Source organism: Hemiscyllium ocellatum, chromosome 21, assembly GCF_020745735.1.
Source record: "Hemiscyllium ocellatum isolate sHemOce1 chromosome 21, sHemOce1.pat.X.cur, whole genome shotgun sequence".
NCBI lineage: Eukaryota > Metazoa > Chordata > Chondrichthyes > Orectolobiformes > Hemiscylliidae > Hemiscyllium > Hemiscyllium ocellatum.
In genome coordinates this window covers 20,060,366-20,078,815 of record NC_083421.1, presented here as the reverse complement: position 1 = coordinate 20,078,815, position 18,450 = coordinate 20,060,366, and the positions used below count along the sequence as shown (strand labels likewise).

Genomic DNA, 18,450 nt, shown 5'->3' with positions numbered 1-18,450 from the left:
TTTCCCCTGAATCTGTATACACACAGCTCCATTTCCTCATAGTCTGTGTACATACACCTCTATTTCCCCAGAGTCTGTATACGCACAGCTCCATTTTCCCAGCCTGTGTACACACCGCTGTGTTTCCCCAGCCGGTATATACATGCAGCTCCATTTCAGCAGAGTCTGTACACACATAGCCCCATTTTCCACGCCTGTGCACACACAGCTCCGTTTCCCAGAGTCTGTACACCCACAGCTCCATACCAGCTAACATCTAACATCTCTCCAGCTCTCTGCAGCTAACACCAGTGCATAACGGTCTGGCCCTCATAATCAGACTATGCTCCTGTTCTGGAATATCCATTCAGTGGAAATTGGTTATTTCTATCTATTTTGTCTTTTCCTATTAATATTTTGAAGACTTCAATCAAATCATCCCTTAATTAGAGAGGAGATGTCTAATTTGTGTAATCTCTCCACATAATTTAATCTCTGACGTGTCGTTATCATTCTTGTAAACTTAGTCGTACTCCCTCCAAGATCAGGATATCATTCCTAAGGTGTGGTGCCCAGATTGGCTCACAATGCTCCAAGTGGAATCTAATCAGGGTTTGGATAATTACAGAATAACTTCTACATTCTTATACTCCAGTCTTCTCGATATAGAGGCCAGAGTTCCATTGGCTCTCATGATTACTTTCTGCACTAGATTGTGACATGTTAAAGGTCTATGCATTTGAACACCCACTTCTATTTGGCATCCACTGTATTTAGCTTCATACCATTTAGAAAGTCCCCAAATCTGTCCTTTCATGGTCCAAGATAGATAGCCTCATACTTGCTTATATTGAACTCCATGTGCTGTGTTTTCCCCATTCACTTTGTCTGTCGTCATCCCTTTCTACTTTGCTGCTATCCTCTATACTGTGGACATGCCACCTAATTTCGTGACATCAGGCAATTTTTATGTATAACTTTCTTATGACATTATCCAAATCGTTAATAATGTGAATAATCAAGGCCCTAACACAGATCCTTGTGGAAGACTACTGGTCATATTCTGCTATTTGAGTACCTACCCATCATCCCTATTTCCTGTCACCTGTCATTCACCAGTTTCCTAGGCATGTCAGTAATTTGCCCTCAATTCTGTTACCTTAGTTAACAATGTGTTATGTGGGACTTTATCAAATGCCTTCTTGGAGCCCACATAAATAACATTCAAATACATTTCCTTATCCACTAGCTTAGTCATCTCCTCAAAACATTCAATGAGGGTTGTCATGTGTGACCTACCTGTCATGAATCTATGCTGGCCCACCCTGATTAACAGAAAATTTTCAAGGTTTTCAGTTACTCTGTCCTTCTAATAGATTCCAGCAATTTCCCCACCGCGCTTATAGGGTAAACTGATCAGTAATTCTCTGGTTTTCCCCTTTCACCCTTCCTAAAACATGGAGTTACATGAACAACTTTCCAACGCAGACGGACAATTTCTGTATCTTAGGAACTCTGAAAGATTATAATTTAGGGCATCTACAATGTGCTCCCCCTGCTTCATTTAACACTGCACACAAGTGCACATGCAAACCCGCACACTCAAGCACACACACACCCCATGCAAACACTTGCGTGCACACACATACACACAATGCACACACACACACACAATATACACACATACACACACACACACACACACACACAATGCACACACGTGTGCGCGCACATACACACACAATGCATACAGGTGTGATAAACACATACATATCCATTGATTTAGATTCTACCTGTACACCTCTCCATTTTCCATTCATAAGGCCCATGGTGTGACCACATGGGGGCTGGTGGATTGACACGCTGCATGTTCCTGGGCTAAGCTTTCTCCGAGTTCCTCGGAAGCTTTAGCCTGAGCCCATGAGGGACCCAGTTTCTGTGTGTCATCATGAGGATACACACCTGAGGACTTGCCAACCGTACTGCGCGTCCCACAATTTGCCCAGGGCTTTTCTGCAGCCAAATCCATTTGTCAGTATTTTGGCTCCATTCCCAAGTCTCTCTGTACCAATGCTTCCAGATGCTACACTGAAACAGATACCAAGTGTAAAGCTGGGCCTTGCTGACCTTCAGTTCAGCTGTGAACACCATTCCTGTGTTTTTCAGTTCTCAGAGCTTCGAAATAGAGAGATTTATTGAGTATATTTCTGACTGCCCTCCCTGTTGCTGGTGAACTCTTATATTGGTATTCAGATCCTGCCCGCAGTGCAGCTGTGTATGTGGCATAATGGACGCATTTTCACATCACAATTAATCCCTAGCTCTCTCTTTGATTAAGATAACATTACAGCAGTTATTAAACACGGCTGTGATTGAATGAAGGTGGAGAGGGTGAAAATGATTAATCTGTCTGGGCAAGCTATGACCCACTGCAGGACAACTGAGGCTTGGACCCTAACCTTCGGGTACAGAAACAGGGACCTGATCACTGAAGACAGTGGACTGAATGGAGTGAGAACCCTGCTCATCTGAGTAACATCTATTAAAGTGCAATTCAAATATTTATCAAAGCCTTTAGACTCATGAGGCGTTTTATGTGTTGTGCATGGGGTTTGGGAGGGGCATGGCATTTAATGAACAGAAACTAGAGGGCAGGAGAAGGGGTTCACTGCTGGAGGGGACAACACTGTGAGAAATGATGGGCAGAAACCTTTACATCGGTTGGACCCTGTAGATTAGGAATACCACTTGCTGGGGCATCTTAAAGGCTGACTGAGGTGGGGGTTGGCAGTGACTGAGTAATGATCAGCCAGCGCCAGTGTTGCACTAGGGGCACATGGACATTATCCATTCTGATGTGGGTTGCTCAAGCATGTAGGAGTATCACAGCAGGCAAAGACAGGCAGAGCAGCACTCTGGACAAACGGGCAGAAGTGCACAAAGATGTGCCAGGAGACCAGGCTACCCTAATTCAGCAGTTGTCAGTGTGGCAGTATGTCAAATCAATGTGCCCATCCTGAGAAAGATATGACAGGTTGGTGGCCGAGCTCAGTCTTGTAGCACGTCCATGGGAGTCTGAAGCTAATGGCTCAGAAAACCATCCAGGCCCTGAGTTCCTACACTTCACCCTCAATCCAGGGGCCAACAGGAGACACTTGCAGCATTTCTCAGTCAGACACTCATTCTTACATTTAGATAATGGCAGATGCTCGGCTCAAAAAGTTCAGCCAAGCAATCAAGTTCAGAACAAATGTGGACAGACAGGCCAAGAGAGTCCGGGTGGTCTGCGAAGGTCCCATGTGCAATGGTCGCAGTGGGTTTCTGGACGCTTGGACATACCAGAGAGTTCTGCAGGATGTCGGAGTCATAGCAGCTGCCAAGATGATGGGTGCACACCTCCAGGAAGTGATACGGGTGATCACAGATCAGCTGGACATCAATAGAATGGAACTCCTCCTTTCTGATGAATTCTGGTGCTCTCAGTGACCCTCTCAGTACAACCTGTGTACTGGGGGATCCCAGCTACATTTCCAAATCCTATTGGCCAGGCTGCAACACTGTGCTTCTCTGCGGATATAAAATAATCTGGTGTGATCTTGAACAGATGGATCGATCACTGTCTGGAAGTATCTGTAGATGCACAACTGAGACATTACATACAGGTAAGATAAGAGAGACAAGAGATACAATAATAGAAGAGTCTATGACATTTGGAGAGGTATATTAGCATGGACAGACGATGGGCTAACAAACAGAAGGCTGAGTTGTGAAAAGGGGGACATTTTCAGGATGCCAACCTGTAACTAGTGGAGTGTCAAAGGGATCAGTGATGGGGCCACAGTTATTTACAATCAATATTAATGATGTAGATGAGGATAGGGCATGTACTTTTGCAAAGTTTGCAGATGACACAAAAATAAGTGGGAAGGCAAGTGCTGAAGGTGACAGAGTCTACAGAGGGGTACAGACAGGTTAAATAATGGAGCAAAAACTCGGCAAATGGAATGCAATGTGGGAAAATGTGAGGTTTGCACTTTGGCAGGGAGAATAAAAGAGCTGAATATTAGTTAAATGAAAAAAGATTGCAGAAAACTATAGAACGGATGGAGCAAATGACTGCAGATGCTGAAATCTGTACTGAAAACAAAAAATGCTAGAAATCACAACAGGTCAGGCAGCGTTCGTGGAGAGAGAGAGAGCAAGCTAACGATGAAGAGTCATCTGGACCCAAAACATTAGCTTGCTGCCTCTCCAGGAATGCTGCCTGACCTGCACTTTTTGTTTTCTGTATAAAATGGAGGGGTTTGGGAATCTTCATCCATGAATCACAGAAGCTGGAATCCAAATTCAGTGGATAGTGTGGAGGGCAAATTACCTTTATTTCAGAGGGAGTGGAGACTAAAAGTTAAGGAGGCTTTGTTAAAACTCTAGAAGTCACTACTCAGACCGGAGAGCTTTGAAGAGTTTGGGGCCTTGATCTAAGAAAAGATATGTTGGCATTGGAGGTGGTCCAGAGGAGGTTCATTAGGCTGATCACTGGTATGGAGGGATTGTCTTATGAGGAGAGATTGAGTACGTTGGGTCTGTACTTAGTGGAGTTTAGAACAATGAAAAGGGACCATTTTGAAACATACAAAATTGTTCGGGGATTTGACAGGGTAGATATGGAGAGGCTGTTTTTCTTTCGAGGACGGTCTAGCACCAGAGGGCATTATCTCAGGATAAGGGACAGCATATTTAAGGCAGCAATGAGGAGGAATCCCTTCTCTCAGAGAGTAATGCATCTGTGAAATTCTTTACTGCAGAGGGCCGTCGAGGTTAGGTCATTTAAATTATGCAAAGCTAAACTCGACAGATTTTTAATCGGTGAGGGAATCAAGGGTTATAGATAAAAGGCAGAAGAGTGTAATTAAGGATCAAAACAGCCATGATTGGCATGATTAAGTGTTTTGTCGGTTTCAATGTCATTCAATGACAGAACAGACACAATGAGCTAAATGGCCTATTTCTGGTCTGAGATGACCAGCCAATCTCTGGAAGGAGCCAGTAACATCAACATTCAAAGCAGCTGTCACCTTCCCAGTCACTGAGAGAAGATGGCCTTCCATTCCAGCATCTGGCCAATTCTATCAGTGTCTCGAGGCCCATGGAGCTCTGTCTGACACAGTGTCCCAAAGCCCATGGAGCTCTGTCTGACACAGTGTCCCAAGGCTCACGGAGCTCTGTCTGACAATAGTGTCCCAAGGCCCATGGAGCTCTGTCTGACACAGTGTCCCAAGGCCCATGGAGCTCTGTCTGACAGTGTCCTAAGGCCCATGGAGCTCTGTCTGACACAGTGTCCCAAGGCCCATGGAGCTCTGTCTGACAATGTCCCAAGGCCCATGGAGCTCTGTCTGACACAGTGTCCCAAGGCCCATGGAGCTCTGTCTGACAGTGTCCCAAGGCCCATGGGGCTACGTCTGACACAGTGTCCCAAGGCCCATGGAGCTCTGTCTGACACAGTGTCCAAAGGCCCATGGGGCTCTGTCTGACATAGTGTTCCAAGGCCCATGGGGCTCTGTCTGACACAGTGTCCCAAGGCTCATGGAGCTCTGTCTGACACAGTGTCCCAATGCCCATGGAGCTCTGTCTGACAGTGTCCCAAGGCCCATGGAGCTCTGTATGACACAGTGACCCAAGGCCCATGGGGCTCTGTCTGACATAGTGTCCCAAGGCCCATGGAGCTCTGTCTGACACAGTGTCCCAAGGCCCATGGAGCTCTGTCTGACAGTGTCCCAAGGCACATGGGGCTCTGTCTGACACAGTGTCCCAAGGCCCATGGAGCACTGTCTGACACAGTGTCCTAAGGCCCATGGAGCTCTGTCTGACAGTGTCCCAAGGCCCAAGGGGCTCTGTCTGACACAGTGACCCAAGGCCCATGGAGCTCTGTCTGACACAGTATCCTAAGGCCCATGGAGCTCTGTCTGACACAGGGTCCCAAGGCCCATGGAGCTCTGTCTGACACAGTGTCCCAAGGCCCATGAAGCTCTGTCTGACAGTGTCCCAAGGCCCATGGGGCTCTGTCTGACACAGTGTCCCAAGGCCCATGGAGCACTGTCTGACACAGTGTCCCAAGGCCCGTGGGGCTCTGTCTGACATAGTGTCCCAAGGCCCATGGAGCTCTGTCTCACACAGTGTCCCAAGGCCCATGGAGCTCTGTCTGACACAGTGTCCCAAGGCCCATGGAGCTCTGTCTGACACAGTGTCCCAAGGCACATGGAGCTCCATCTGACACAGTGTCCCAAAGCCCATGGAGCTATCTGACAAAGTGTCCCAAGGCCCATGGGGCTCTGTCTGACATAGTGTCCCAAGGCCCATGAATTTCTGTCTGACAGTGTCTCAAGGCCCATGGAGCTCTGTCTGACACAGTGTCCCAAGGCCCATGGAGCTCTGTCTGACACAGTGTCCCAAGGCCCATGGGGCTCTGTCTGACATAGTGTCCCAAGGCCCATGGAGCTCTGTCTCACACAGTGTCCCAAGGCCCATGGAGCTCTGTCTGACACAGTGTCCCAAGGCCCATGGAACTCTGTCTGACAGTATCCCAAGGCCCATGGAGCTCTATCTGACAGTGTCCCAAGGCCCATGGAGCTCTGTCTGACACAGTGTCCCAAGGCCCATGGGGCTCTGTCTGACACGGTGTCCCAAGGCCCATGGAGCTCTGTCTGACACTGTGCCAAGGCCCATGGGCTACGTCTGAAACAGTGTCCCAAAGCCCATGGGGCTCTGTCTGACACAGTGTCCCAAGGCCCATGGGGCTCTGTCTGACACAGTGTCCCAAGGCCCATGGAGCTCTGTCTGACACAGTGTCCCAAGGCCCATGGAGCTCTGTCTGACAGTGTCCCAAGGCCCATGGAGCTCTGTCTGACCCAGTGTCCCAAGGCCCATGGAGCTCTGTCTGACCCAGTGTCCCAAGGCCCATGGGGCTCTGTCTGACCCACTGTCCCAAGGCCCATGGAGCTCTATCTGACACAGTGTCCCAAGGCCCATGGAGCTCTGTCTGACACAGTGTCCCAAGGCCCATGGGGCTCTGTCTGACAGTGTCCCAAGGCTCATGGAGCTCTGTCTGACAGTGTCCCAAGGCCCATGGAGCTCTGTCCGACACAGTGTCCCAAGGCCCATGGAGCTCTGTCTGACACAATGTCCCAAGGCCCATGGAGCTCTGTCTGACACAGTGTCCCAAGGCCCATGGAGCTCTGTCTGACACAGTGTCCCAAGGCACATGGAGCTCTGTCTCACACAGTGTCCCAAGGCCCATGGGGCTCTGTCTGACACAGTGTCCCAAGGCCCATGGGGCTCTGTCTGACACAGTGTCACAAGGCCCATGGAGCTCTGTCTGACAGTGTCCCAAGGCACATGGAGCTCTGTCTGACATTGTCCCAAGGCCCATGGAGCTCTGTCTGACAGTGTCCCAAGGCCCATGGGGCTCTGTCTGACACAGTGTCCCAAGGCCCATGGGGCTCTGTCTGACAGAGTGTCCCAAGGCCCATGGAGCTCTGTCTGACACAGTGTCCCAAGGCCCATGGAGCTCTGTCTGACACAGTGTCCCAAGGCTCACGGAGCTCTGTCTGACATAGTGTCCCAAGGCCCACGGAGCTCTGTCTGACACAGTGTCCCAAGGCCCATGGGGCTCTGTCTGACACAGTGTCCCAAGGCCCATGGAGCTCTGTCTGACACAGTGTCCCAAGGCCCATGGGGCTCTGTCTGACACAGTATCCCAAGGCCCATGGGGCTCTGTCTGACACAGTGACCCAAGGCCCATGGAGCTCTGTCTGACACAGTGTCCCAAGGCCCATGGGGCTCTGTCTGAAACAGTGTCCCAAAGCCCATGGGGCTCTGTCTTACACAGTGTCCCAAGGCCCATGGGGCTCTGTCTGACATAGTGTCCCAAGGCCCATGGGGCTCTGTCTGACACAGTGTCCCAAGACCCATGGAGCTCTGTCTGACACAGTGTCCCAAGGCCCATGGAGCTCTGTCTGACACAGTGTCCCAAGGCCCATGGAGCTCTGTCTGACCCAGTGTCCCAAGGCCCATGGAGCTCTGTCTGACCCAGTGTCTCAAGGCCCATGGAGCTCTGTCTGACCCAGTGTCCCAAGGCCCGTGGGGCTCTGTCTGACACAGTGTCCCAAAGCCCATGGAGCTCTGTCTGACACAGTGTCCCAAGGCCCATGGGGCTCTGTCTGACACAGTGTCCCAAGGCCCATGGAGCTCTGTCTGACAGTGTCCCAAGGCCCATGGAGCTCTGTCCGACACAGTGTCCCAAGGCCCATGGAGCTCTGTCTGACACAATGTCCCAAGGCCCATGGAGCTCTGTCTGACCTAGTGTCCCAAGGCCCATGGAGCTCTGTCTGACCCAGTGTCCCAAGGCACATGGAGCTCTGTCTGACACAGTGTCCCAAGGCCCATGGGGCTCTGTCTGACACAGTGTCCCAAGGCCCATGGAGCTCTGTCTGACACAGTGTCCCAAGGCCCATGGAGCTCTGTCTGACACAGTGTCCCAAGGCCCATGGGGCTCTGTCTCACACAGTGTCCCAAGGCCCATGGAGCTCTGTCTGACACAGTGTCCCAAGGCCCATGGAGCTCTGTCTGACAGTGTCCCAAGGCCCATGGGGCTCTGTCTGACACAGTGTCCCAAGGCCCATGGAGCTCTATCTGACAGTGTCCCAAGGCCCATGGAGCTCTGTCTGACAGGGTCCCACGGCCCATGGAGCTCTGTCTGACACAGTGTCCCAAGGCCCATCGAGCTCTGTCTGACACAGTGTCCCAAGGCCCATGGAGCTCTGTCTGACACAGTGTCCCAAGGCCCATGGGGCTCTGCCCGACACAGCTCGGTCTTAAGTAGACTCAACGATTTGGATACTGGGTGTAGCAGAGGTCTAATGGATACTGGGAGTGCCCTGTGGGCAGTAATGGATAGTGAAAGTGTGACAATGAAATAATGGAGAGCATCAGTATGGCCTGGGCACTAATGGATATTCAGGGTTTGACATGGCAGTGCTTATTATTGAGTATACCAGGGGCAGCAATATATGTTAATGGTATGATTGAACAGCAAAGGATAATGAAGTGAAACAGGCCAAAAAATAAATTGAGCAATTGGGCATCCACTGTTTATTCATCACTGAGCATTTCAAATCAAACTTCAGGCCAACCTGTTTCCTCACAGTACAGCAGGCTGCCTCTTTTGGGAATGACCCCAGCCCCAACTTCCTGAAGAAGGGCTCATGCCCGAAACGTCGATTCTCCTGCTCCTTGGATGCTGCCTGACCTGCTGCGCTTTTGAGAAACATCCCAGCCATGATTGGTGATGGGGCAGACTCCATGGGCCAAAAGGTCTAATTCTACTTCTACATCTTATGGCCTTGCTCCTCGTCAAGTTGTTCCAATACAGCTATGCACAGGTATCTACCCAGCAATGTGAAAAATGTCCAGGTATGTATGTCCAACAAAAAAAGAGAATAAATCTGAGTTGGCTAATTATTGCCCTACCATTTTATTTTTAATCATCAACAAAATAATGGAAGAAACTGTCAACACTGCTAACAAAAGGCACATGCACAGGAGTAATTTGCTCACGGAGTGGGACCATTCGGCACAGCCATTTTGGCCTGTTTGGCGCAGCCTATTTAATAATTCTATTATTATGTTGATTTTTGTTGATGAGTACCATATGTCTGTGCCAAAATAGTTCTGCACCTAAATGGGTCTGCAGCAAAATAGGCTGCGCCAAATCGCTCGTGCCAAAATGACTGCGCCGAATGGTCCTAAATCCATTTGCTCACTGCCCTGTTTATATTCTGCCAGGTCCACTCAGCTCCTGATTTCATTACAGCATTGGTTCAAACATGGTCAAAAAAGCTGAATTCCAGAGGTGAAATGAGAGTGATCAAAATGACGTCTGGGCAGATTTGACTTGAGTGTTGAATCGTACATCCCTAGTAAACTCAGTGGTAATGAAGGGGAAAACCCTCCCTTGATTGGAGTCATACCTCTCATAAAGTAAGGGGATTATGGTTGTTGTTGGTCAATCATCTCAGTTCCAGGATATTGCTATATGAGTTCCTCAGGGTAATGTCCTTTGCCCATCCATTTTCATCTGCTTCTTCAATGTCCTTCACTTCATTATAAAGTCAACAGTGGTGATGTTCACTAATGATTGCACAATATTGAGTGTTTTTCGTAACTCCTCAGAGACTGAAGCAGCTCATGTTCATTAACAACAAGATCTGGCCAACATCCACTTTGGAGCTGATAAATGACATAACATCTGTACCGCACAAATGCTAGAAAGTAGCCAACTCTAATGAGAGAGAATTGAATCATCATCTCTCTCGAAGCTCTGAGACAGCATCAACACTGAATCCTCCACTATCAAGGAGACACATTATCTCTAAGCTGTATGGCTGTTGGGAAACTCCAAGCAAGTCATTCAACATGTTGATTGCACAGACCTCACAGCAACCAGAGAAATTGCAGGGAACCTTGCCTGGGGTTAACATTGAGCTGAAACTCAACTTAGCCATCCATATAAATACAGTGACTACAAGAGTATGCTCAAGGTGTGAAGAGATGTGAGTTTAAGAAATTTGTCCTGTCCAGTTTATCTTGAAGAACGATGTTCTCAGATGTGTCAGATTCATGGAAGTCAGAGTAAATAGCTTAGGTTTTCAAAAAAATTTAAGCAAAAGGAGCATGAGTGGGTGAAATCAGGCTCACACAGTCCGAGGATTTTAGTTTTGCTTTCAGTTGTTGAAGTTGAAGCTGGCTGTTGAAACTGCTCGGCACAGTTCTGTCTCTGCTGTAGCTGAAAGTTTGGGTTCTGTCAGTGCTGCTAGAGTGAGAAGACAGCACATGAGATTGAAACTGTTTTGCTAAATTGTCTTTTCCAAGGCTGTGTTTATGGGATGCTGGTGTATTGGAACAGTTGATAAGTAGTAGTTAAATGATATATTATTTTGTTACATATTTCGCTATATTTAAGATTGTGCCAATTCTTTTGATTGTTTGTATTTTAACTGTGGTGTAAGAATAAACTGTGTTTTGCTTCAAGCCTAGTGACTTCACCTGATGAAGGAGCAACGCTCTGAAAGCTTGTGATTTCAAATAAAACTGTTGGACAATAACCTGCTGTTGCATGGCCTCCGACATTATCCACCCTAGTCCAACACTGGCACCTCCACATCCAGCATAGTAGTTTGAACAATCAAATCACATCTGGAACACAGTGCCTTAAACTTGCCTCTAAATAAGATAAAAGTTAGGGTCCAGGCTTTCATCTTGGTATGTTTTGAGGGGGTTTGGTCCATAGTTGAGATAACTCACTCCTGACTCCTCAAAGCCTGTCCACCATCTACAAGGCCCAAGTCAGGAGTGTGATGGAATAATCCCCCCTTGCCCTGGATGGGTGCAGTCTCCAACAACAATCAAGAAGCTTGACACTATCCAGGGCAAAGCAATGCGCTTGATTGCTATTCCCTTCACCACTTTTCATGTGCAGTGCCTTCATCACTAATGCCTAGTGATAGAAGTGTGAATCACCCATAAATGCACTGCAGATAGAATCTTCCAAACCTGTGATCTTTACAAAATAGCTGAGCAAGAGCAGCAGATACAAGGGAACACAACTACCTGCAAGTTCCCCTCCAAGCCACCCACCATCCTGACTTGGAACTAATTATAGCTGTTTGCATTGTTGCTGGTTCAAAGTACTGGAATAACCCCACGTCCTCCCATAACGTTGTGATGTCCCTATGACACCAAGGACTGTGGAAGTTCACCAGCACCTTCCCACAGACACATAGGGATGGGTGATAAACGTTGGCCCAACCAGTGGTACCCACACCCTGTGAAAGATTTAAAAAACTGTGAAGTTTTGTAGAATTGATTTTCATTCTGCTTTGATATTGTGTAAGAAACAAACCTAACTATCCAGACTCAGTGGGTGATGTTCTGATAGGTTGGAGACTAACAATAGTTTGATCAAGTTTAAATGTGTTCCTTTTCTTTCTTCTTAGTGAAGATGATGCTGTAACAATGTACAAGACAGCAACCTTCCTGAATATGACTGGGCCTGGCTATGTTTGGCTTGTTGGGGAGAGAGAGATATCTGGCAGGGCCATGCAGCATGTTCCAGAAGGTGAGGCAGTAAGATGGCTGAATAACAATTCTGAAATCTGTGCTCTTTCATGTTCCCCCAACAAGTCAATACAACATCCAAACATTTCAGCTGGATCACATCCCCATAAAACAGGGACTCCCCGTTCTGATATACTCCTCACTGTACCAGTCTGGTGTATCCTACACCCCTCACACCCTACACACCATAAGATTACTGCCATAAACTATACACTCCTCACTGTAGGTCTTTGGAACACCCCACATCCCTCACTGTAATGCTCCTATATATCCCACAGCCCACACTGTGACACTGTTGTATACCCCACACCTCTGACAGTCATTCTGATATATCCAACACTCCTCACTGTAACACTCTAATTGTACTACACACCCCTCACTGTAACAATCTGTTATACCCCAACCCCTCACTGTAACACTCTTATACACATCCCTCACTGTAACATTTTGACATACCACACACACCTCACTGTAACACTCTGATACACATCCCTCACTGTGACACTCTGGTATACTCCACACCCCTCACTGCAACACTCTGATATACCCCACAATCCTCACTGTAACACTCTGATACACATCCCTCACTGTAACATTTTGATATACCACACACACCTCACTGTTATACTCTAGGCCACCCAAACTACATTGTCTCTCTCATACACTATACATTCCTCACTGTAATTCTTTGACAGACCCCACATGCCTCACTGTAACATTTTGACATACTCCTCACCTCTTACTATAACACTCTGATACACCTCATACCCTCCCACTATAACACTCTGATATACGTCATTCCCCTCTCTGTGACACTTTGATATACCCCACAGCCCTCCTGTAATATACCCCACACCCCTCACTGGAACACACTGGTATACCCCACACCCCTCACTGGAACAGACTGGTATACCCCACATCCCTCACTGGAACACACTGGTATGCTTCAAACCCCATAGCGTTTCCCTCATAAACTATACACTCCTCACTGTAACTCTTCAATAGACCTCACACCCCTCACTGTAACACTCTGATATACTCCACACACTTCACTGTGATATACGCAACACCCCTTACTGTCACACTTTGATAGATTCCACACTCTTCATTGTAACACTCTGATATACCTTTCACCCCTCACTGTAACACTCTGTTATACCCCGCACCCCATTGTGTTACTCTCATAAACAATACACTCTTCACTGTAACTCTTTAATATACTCTACACCCCCACTGTGACACTCTGATATACCCCACACCCCCCATTGTATCACTCTGATATAGCCCACATCCCTCACAGTAAAACTCTGATATTGCCCACACCCCCCATTGTGACACTCTCATAAATCCACATCCTTCACTATAACACTCTCGTATACCCATCACCTTTCACTGTAATATTCTGATAGATGCCATATCCCTCACTGTGACGGTGTGATATTCTCCACACCCCTCACTGGAATACTATGATATATTCCACACCCCTCACTGTGACACCCTGACACACCCAACACTAGTCACTGTAACACACTGACAGACCACACATTCTTCACTGTAACATTCTGGTATACCCCAAACCCCTCACTGCAATATTCTGGTATTCCCTGACTCTTCACTAGAACACCCTGGTATACTCCACATCCCATCATTTTACTCTCAAATTGAATTCACTCCTCACTTTGATGTACCCCACATCCCTCGCTTTAAAACTGTTATACCCCACGCCACTAACTGTAACACTCTGTTATACCCCCACTATAACACTGATACACAACTTATTGTAACACTGATATATCCATCACTGGAAGACTCTGATATACCCCACGCCACTCACGGTAACAGTGTTGTACCCCACACCCCTCACTGGAACACTCTGGTATACCTCAAGCCCCACAGTGTTTCTCTCATAAACTATGCACTCCTCATAGTAACTCTTCAGTAGAGCCCCCCATTCCCCCACCCCCCACTATAACACGATGATATATGCCAGTCCCCTTACTGCGACACTCTGATATCCCCATACCCCTCACTGTGACATTCTGATATACCCCACACACCTCACTGGAACACTCTGGTATACCTTAAACCCCATAGTGTTTCCCTCATAAACTATACACTCCACACTGTATTTCTTCGGTAGGCCCCACACCCCTCACTGTAACATTCTGACAGATGCCATATCCCTCACTGTGACATTGTGATATACCCCACACTCCTCACTGTAACACGCTGATATACTACACACCTTTCACTATAACACTCTGATATATCCCTCATCTCTCACTGGAACAATCCAGTGTACATGATACCCCTCAGTGTAACACTCCGGTATACCCCATATCCCATTGTGTTACTCTCATAAACTATACACTCTTAACTGTAACACTCTGATATGCCCCATAGCACTCATTTGATATATCCCACCCCCCCCACCCAACACTTCACTGTAACACTCTGATATACCCCACATCACTCACTGTGATATATCCCCCCCACCCCCCAAAACTTCACTGTAACACTTTGATATACCCCACATCACTCACTGTGATATATCCCCCCCCACGCCCCAACACTTCACTGTAACACTCTGATATGCACCACACCCTTCATTATAACATTGTGGTATATCCCACACACTTCACTGTGACCTTCTGATATTGCCCATACCACTAACTGTGACTGATATATCCCACACCGCTCACTGTGACACTCTGATATACCCCACATCCCTCACTGTAACACATATATCACACACCCCTCACTGTAACACATATATCACACACCCCTCACTGTAACACGTTGATATACCCCGCACCCCTCACTATGACATTCAGGTATACCGATCATCTCTCACTGTAAAATTCTGATATACCCACACAGCTCACTGTGACACTATGATCTACACCATACCCTCACTGTGACATTCTAATATACCCATACCGCTCACTTTTACACTCTGATATACCGCACACTCTTCACTGTAGCACTCCACTATACCTCACATTCTTCACACTCTGGTATACCCCACACCCCTCACTGGAACACCCTGGTATGCCTCAAACCCCATAGTGTTTCCCTCATAAACTATACACTCCTCACTGTAACTCTTCGATAGCATCCTTCATTGTAACATTCTGATAGATACCACATCCCTCACTGTGGCACTGTGAGATACTCTATATCCCTCACTCTGACACTATGATATACCCCACACCCCTCACTGTAATACGCTGATGTTCCACACACCTTTCACTGTAACACTCTGAGGTATCCCACACCCCTCAGTGGAACACTCCAGCGTACACCACACTCTCACTGTCACACTCTAGTATACCCTGTACCCCATTGTGCTACTGTCATAAACTATACACTCTTAACTGTAACACTTTCATATACCCCCACTTTCATATACTCTGATATATCCTGTCCCCCCTCACCACAACAAGGAGAAAATGAGGACTGCAGATCAGAGTCGAGAGTGTGTTGCTGGGAAAACACAACAGGTCAGGCAGCATCCGAGGAGCAGGAGAATCGATGTTTCGGGCATAAGCCCTTCATCGCGATTCCTGCTGATTCTCCTGCTCCTCGGATGCTGCTTGACCTGCTATGCTTTCCTAGCAACTCCCTCTCGACCCTCACCGTAACACTGTTATGCCCTCACTATAACACTCTGATACACTCCTCACTGTAACACTGATACATCCCACTCCCCTCACTAACACTGATATGTCCCTCACTGTAAAACTGTGATATACCTCTCATTGTACCATTCTGATCACCCCTCACTGTTACTTTGAGTTCTTTCTCTCACTGTGTCACTGTGTGTTCACGTGTTGTGGTTTGATTTCTGACGCAGGTGTGATTGGTTTGCAACTGATCGATGGTAAAAATGAAACAGCCCACATCAATGATGCAGTGGGTATTGTGGCACAGTCCATTCATGAGCTCTTTGAGAAGGAAAACATCACCGACCCCCCGAAAGGTTGTGTAGGGAACACTAACATCTGGAAAACTGGGCCACTTTTCAAAAGGTAGGGAAGTTCAGTCCAGTCATTATGTTCAGATGTTAAAATGTATTGGGAGGAGCCAAAATCTATTCAAACAATTGGGAGATTGGAGAAGGTATTAAACAGGTCAGGAGAAGCCATGGAATGATTTTCTGGACTAGTTTTGATCTCCCGTGTGTGTGATGTAGAGGAATTTCCCAGATATTTTTCTGAAATTGACCTGTGCTATGATGTTTCCTCACTGTTCCCAGGTGACTATGCCTTTTCTCACTGTGCTGCCGAGTCTAAGGGCTGGATTGTAAATTTCTGACTCACTGGGAACGAGGGTAGGATTAGGTTTCTGGCACAGGAGGTGAGCCAGGTCCGTTCCTGCACTGTAATCCAGCAATGAAATGATTGTAGGTTAAATGTAGCTGCGTTTTGCAAATGGCTGCTTCTTGTATTGGTTACTGCCATGTTGTAGAGTCAGGGCAGCTGTGAGTCCTGCACTTGTACCCATCAAATGGACACTTCCACAGGGTGTTCTTCCAGCCATTTACCAGCATCATTTTGCATCTAGAAGTGGGAAAGTGATGTTTGGAAACACAGCTCACAGTGGGCACTGTCAGCAATGGGCCTCATCTTTTTACCAGGTACCAACCCTTTTACCTTGAACTATTCTGACTGCCCATTTCCTCCCATTTGCCCCAAGGTGGGTCACCACATCGAACTTTCCCTCAAACTGACCTTTCTGCTCCAAATCACATTACACCATGATGATGCTGACCCTGTCCTTTACACTCCCTTTGTGCTATGGCACATATATATATATATATATATATATATTAAAGTTAATTTGTTCTTTTTGAATTTTTTTATTTCTCTTTAATAATCTCTCCTCTTTTCAATGTTGATAGACCAACAATATTTCCTGTCTTATTTTCAGTTTGTTTTTCTCTGCTGGGTTGAAGCAGTCTTTATTAAAAGATAGGTGCTCAATATTCATTATCTGTCAATGTTAGTGTTTTTCAAACTGTTTTTCAATAGAATTTTTAACAGTTTATGAATAATTCTATAACACCTAAACAAAATGAATTCACTACGTGAGATCACTGCACAGAGGCTGGTGTTCCGTCACAGGCCCCCTTTATTTACGAGTGCACAGCCAACTCAGAGTCGGTCCTCAACTAAGATTTTAATCGCCTGTTTTTTTTGGGGAAAAATGAAGGTTGGAGGGGAGAGGGGAAGGGATTAAATCAAACTAGAATCAGAGGGAGAAATAAAACACTCCACACCCCACAGTGCACACTTCTCCCTGAAAACCTCGAGGATCTTCTCTCCTGGTTATTTTTTTTCCCCTATACTGTGGAAACTCTAAATCTCCTGGGTGTTTTTTCTTCTTCTTTTTAAACCCCCACACTACCACCTAACTAACTATAGTGCTTATTTTTTCCCCAGCACCCATGTTGTGTGTGTGCAGGTGTGAGACACAGTGAGAGACACAAGGTGCATGAATCTTTATCCAGTTTACACCACCAGGAAGAAAGGAAACACCCGAGTGGCCAGTGACAAGCAGTGCCCTTCACATCAAAGGGCAATGCTGTGTGATCAAACAGGGGAGGGGAGGGTAGGGATTAAATCAAACTAGAATCAGAGGGAGAAATAAAACTCTCCGCATCCCACGAACCCACCTCTCCCTGAAAACCTCGAGGATATTCTCTCCTGGTTATTTGTTTCTCTAAACTGTGGAGATACTAAATCTCCTGGATATTTTTTTCAGCCAGGGCTTTCCTGATTGGTCCAGGTTAACAACCCCAATCTCAATGACCTTGTAGTCAACAAGGTCAGCCTGGTTCCAGTCACTCCTTGATGTCACCATTGTGATGGAAGGTGTGTGATGTCCATTTCCAAATTCAGTTCCAGCTGCAATCAGGAGCAGATATTGATCTCATGGAATTGACGGTAAGCTTCAATCACAGCGACCAGCCCACAGGTTAGCTCACCCATTATACCATTCTTCATTTCAAGATGTCAGGAATTCCGCAATCTCACTAATTCCAACTACTTTCACAACATTAATGCTGAGCTGTATGTTCATTACCTGCAGGGTGCTGCTGTCCACCAAGTATCGTGAAGGGTTCACTGGACAAGTGGAATTTAATGATGAAGGGGATCGAAAATTTTCCAACTACAGCATTGTCAATGTGCAAAAAGGGAAGCTAGTGCAGATTGGAGTGTACAATGGGACCAATGTACGTATGAAAACCATTAATCTCAGCATTAAACTGGGCTGAACTGCTAACCTTGATGCTGT

At 46.9% G+C, this 18,450-nt stretch overlaps 1 protein-coding gene across 1 annotated transcript in view; it reads left to right on the top strand.

Annotated features, from left to right (window-relative positions):
• LOC132825635 (glutamate receptor ionotropic, NMDA 1) overlaps nt 1-18,450 on the top strand; it is a 169,227-nt gene that overhangs the window by 90,420 nt on the left and 60,357 nt on the right. The window contains exons 6-8 of the mRNA XM_060841004.1: nt 12,030-12,151; nt 16,007-16,181; nt 18,244-18,388. Of these exons, the coding sequence (XP_060696987.1) occupies nt 12,030-12,151; nt 16,007-16,181; nt 18,244-18,388 (442 nt within the window). The remainder of the gene's footprint in view (nt 1-12,029; nt 12,152-16,006; nt 16,182-18,243; nt 18,389-18,450) is intronic.